General features: G+C 40.1%; 1 protein-coding gene across 1 annotated transcript; it reads left to right on the top strand.

Moving 5' to 3' along the window:
• The first annotated feature begins 1,395 nt into the window (after nt 1–1,395).
• Nucleotides 1,396–2,100, top strand: LOC116265242 (uncharacterized). The gene is made up of 2 exons (XM_031645802.2): nt 1,396–1,742; nt 1,840–2,100. Exons 1-2 carry the CDS (start codon nt 1,429–1,431, stop codon nt 2,039–2,041), a joined length of 516 nt encoding a protein of 171 aa, XP_031501662.2. The 5' UTR covers nt 1,396–1,428; the 3' UTR covers nt 2,042–2,100.
• The last annotated feature ends 211 nt before the right edge of the window (nt 2,101–2,311 follow it).

The following is a 2,311-nucleotide window of genomic DNA, read 5'->3' on the forward strand; positions in this document are numbered from 1 at the left end:
TCTATGGTCCTTAGGGAACAAACGTCAATGAAAGTATTAAAAATCCTAGACACACTATTCCCGCTTTTTGGGTAGATCATATATACCGTTACTATTGCCAAACATATATCTCAATTTTTCTCTGAGTAAGTATCTTGGTTAAGGTATTACATACAAAAAAAAGGATTTACTTTTGCTAGGTTGTCGAGTAGAAACCGTGGTTTCCCCCTCGGTATGTTTGTTTCCTTCACAACCAATTAAGAGCAAAAGCCAGAGGAAAATTATGCGTTTGGCTGCCTGCGCTTCAGACCCTAGCTACTATATAACCGGTTTTATCCTTCTTTTTTTGTCTAAAATGCTGAAACATATAGTTGTATATCTTTATCAAGCTCCCTTGCCAACTTTTATGGAACTTGAGGGTCATGACCTAGGTCACAGTTAGGGCTGCATGATGGGTAAAGCTAACTAAGCTCGACTCGAATTTGCTCATCAAAACTCAATTCAAACTTGACTCGTATATAAATGATTGGAACATGAGTTCAAATTAGTAGTAGAACCAGAAAAATTAGTTGGAAGGGCATTCATTTATATCTGGTGAGACACTTTTATATATATAAGGTTAAATGTTTAAAGGTGCCTGTTTAAAAATAAAAAAAATTAAGAGATGGGTGCCGATCACCATGTAGCTCCTCCACTGGTTCAAATGTATGTTCAAAATGTTAAAAGGAGTTTGTAAGACCTCAACTCATTTAAAGTTGACTCAGCTCAACATTATAATGACAGAATAGTCAAAACAAGTAGAAACTAAACGAGTTAACGAGTACAATGTGTTAACTAGTTAAATGAGTTAAAAGAAACAAGAGATACTTAAATAAGAGAGACTTAAATAAAAGAGTTAAGCGAGTCTAATTCAAGCTCGATATTGTGTCGTCAAGTCGACCTCAAGCTTGTCCTGTGGAGTTCAACTCGAATTCGACTCAACTTCAAGCGAACTTCAACTCAAGTTTTGTAAGTAAATGGAGTTCATAACTTTTAACGGAAGCAGCAACATAAAGTCGGAGGCACTTTCGGAAATTATGGCAAAACAATTCGTTCAAAAACGAAAAGCACTGTGCGTAGATCTTTCTGGCGGCAATCGTCATCATTACTGTCGGGGGTAGTCTCATTATTGTCGTGGGGAGTCTCACAGGGCCATGTGTCCTTCTTTACTGGAGATGCAAATGGAGCCATGTCGTGACGCTGCCTTTGCCATTCAATCCGCTCAGCAAGAGGCCCCATCCTATATCGTTAGAGACGGGGAGAAGGACCCTTTGTTGGTTAGTAATCTATGTATCTCTTATCCAAGAGATCGGTATGTGTATATATACAGAGGGAGAATGTGACGAAACTATCACAAACTCCCAAAGAACCATAATCACATCCTTCCACCTCAAAATAGCATAAAGAAAGATGGTGATGCTCAAAGGCGTAGTCCACAAGCTTCAACGAAAGGTTTCAAGATCGAAGGAGGATGTCAAGGAGGGGCATTTTGCTGTCTTGGCAACACAAGACGGCTTTTCGAAGAGATTCACAGTTCCATTGAGTTACTTGAGCAACCCTGCTTTCTTGAATCTGCTGGATGAGGCAGAAGAGGAGTATGGTTTCTCTCAGCAAAGCGTGCTGACTGTCCCATGTCATCCAAGCGAGCTAGAGAGCATATTGTCAGGGCAATGTAACAAGGAAAGAAGGGATTCGTCTAGCAATGGCCGCCTTAAAGCACAGTGGTAAAGAATCGGATATGCCCAAATAGCTCGCGGGATGGCTGACAGCATTTCCTTTTATTCTATGTGATGATCTGAATTCTCTTCTCTCAACGTGCAGTTTCATCCATATGGCCACCTTTTGTGAACATCGGCATGCGTGTCAGAAGAAAGGATCCGAAGACTTTGTGGTCGACTGGACTCTTTTTGGGCTTCTGCAGCAGTTGCTTAGCCTTCTCACTGCTGTATGGTCATTAAATACCTTTAGCAAATTTCTATCCGTAATCACAATTCAGAACGATATGCTGAGCACTAAACGCTGAACCACTTGTATGACTCATAGGCATGTACAATTTTGTATTTCACTTGTCTCCCACATGTGCCTGTGCCTTCCTTTTCACCATCTTTACATAAGTGTATCAATTAACTACTTGATCGGTTCAGTGATATCAGGTTACATTTGGTCTTTTTCTAATTGAAATGGTGGCAGCATTCTTACATAGCTAGTTTATCTGTAAGTTGCATTTGATTTCCCATGGATCCCAGGTCTAAGGGGATTTGAGATCAGTGATAGTCGAAATCCACTGTTTTAA

This window comes from Nymphaea colorata, chromosome 12 (assembly GCF_008831285.2).
Source record: "Nymphaea colorata isolate Beijing-Zhang1983 chromosome 12, ASM883128v2, whole genome shotgun sequence".
NCBI lineage: Eukaryota > Viridiplantae > Streptophyta > Magnoliopsida > Nymphaeales > Nymphaeaceae > Nymphaea > Nymphaea colorata.

Coding starts and splice junctions, on each gene's coding strand:
- LOC116265242 (XM_031645802.2), top strand. CDS start 1,429: ATGGTGATGCTCAAAGGCGTAGTCCACAAGCTTCAACGAAAGGTTTCA. Junction 1,743..1,839: donor GGCCGCCTTAAAGCACAGTG/GTAAAGAATCGG, acceptor CTCAACGTGCAG/TTTCATCCATATGGCCACCT.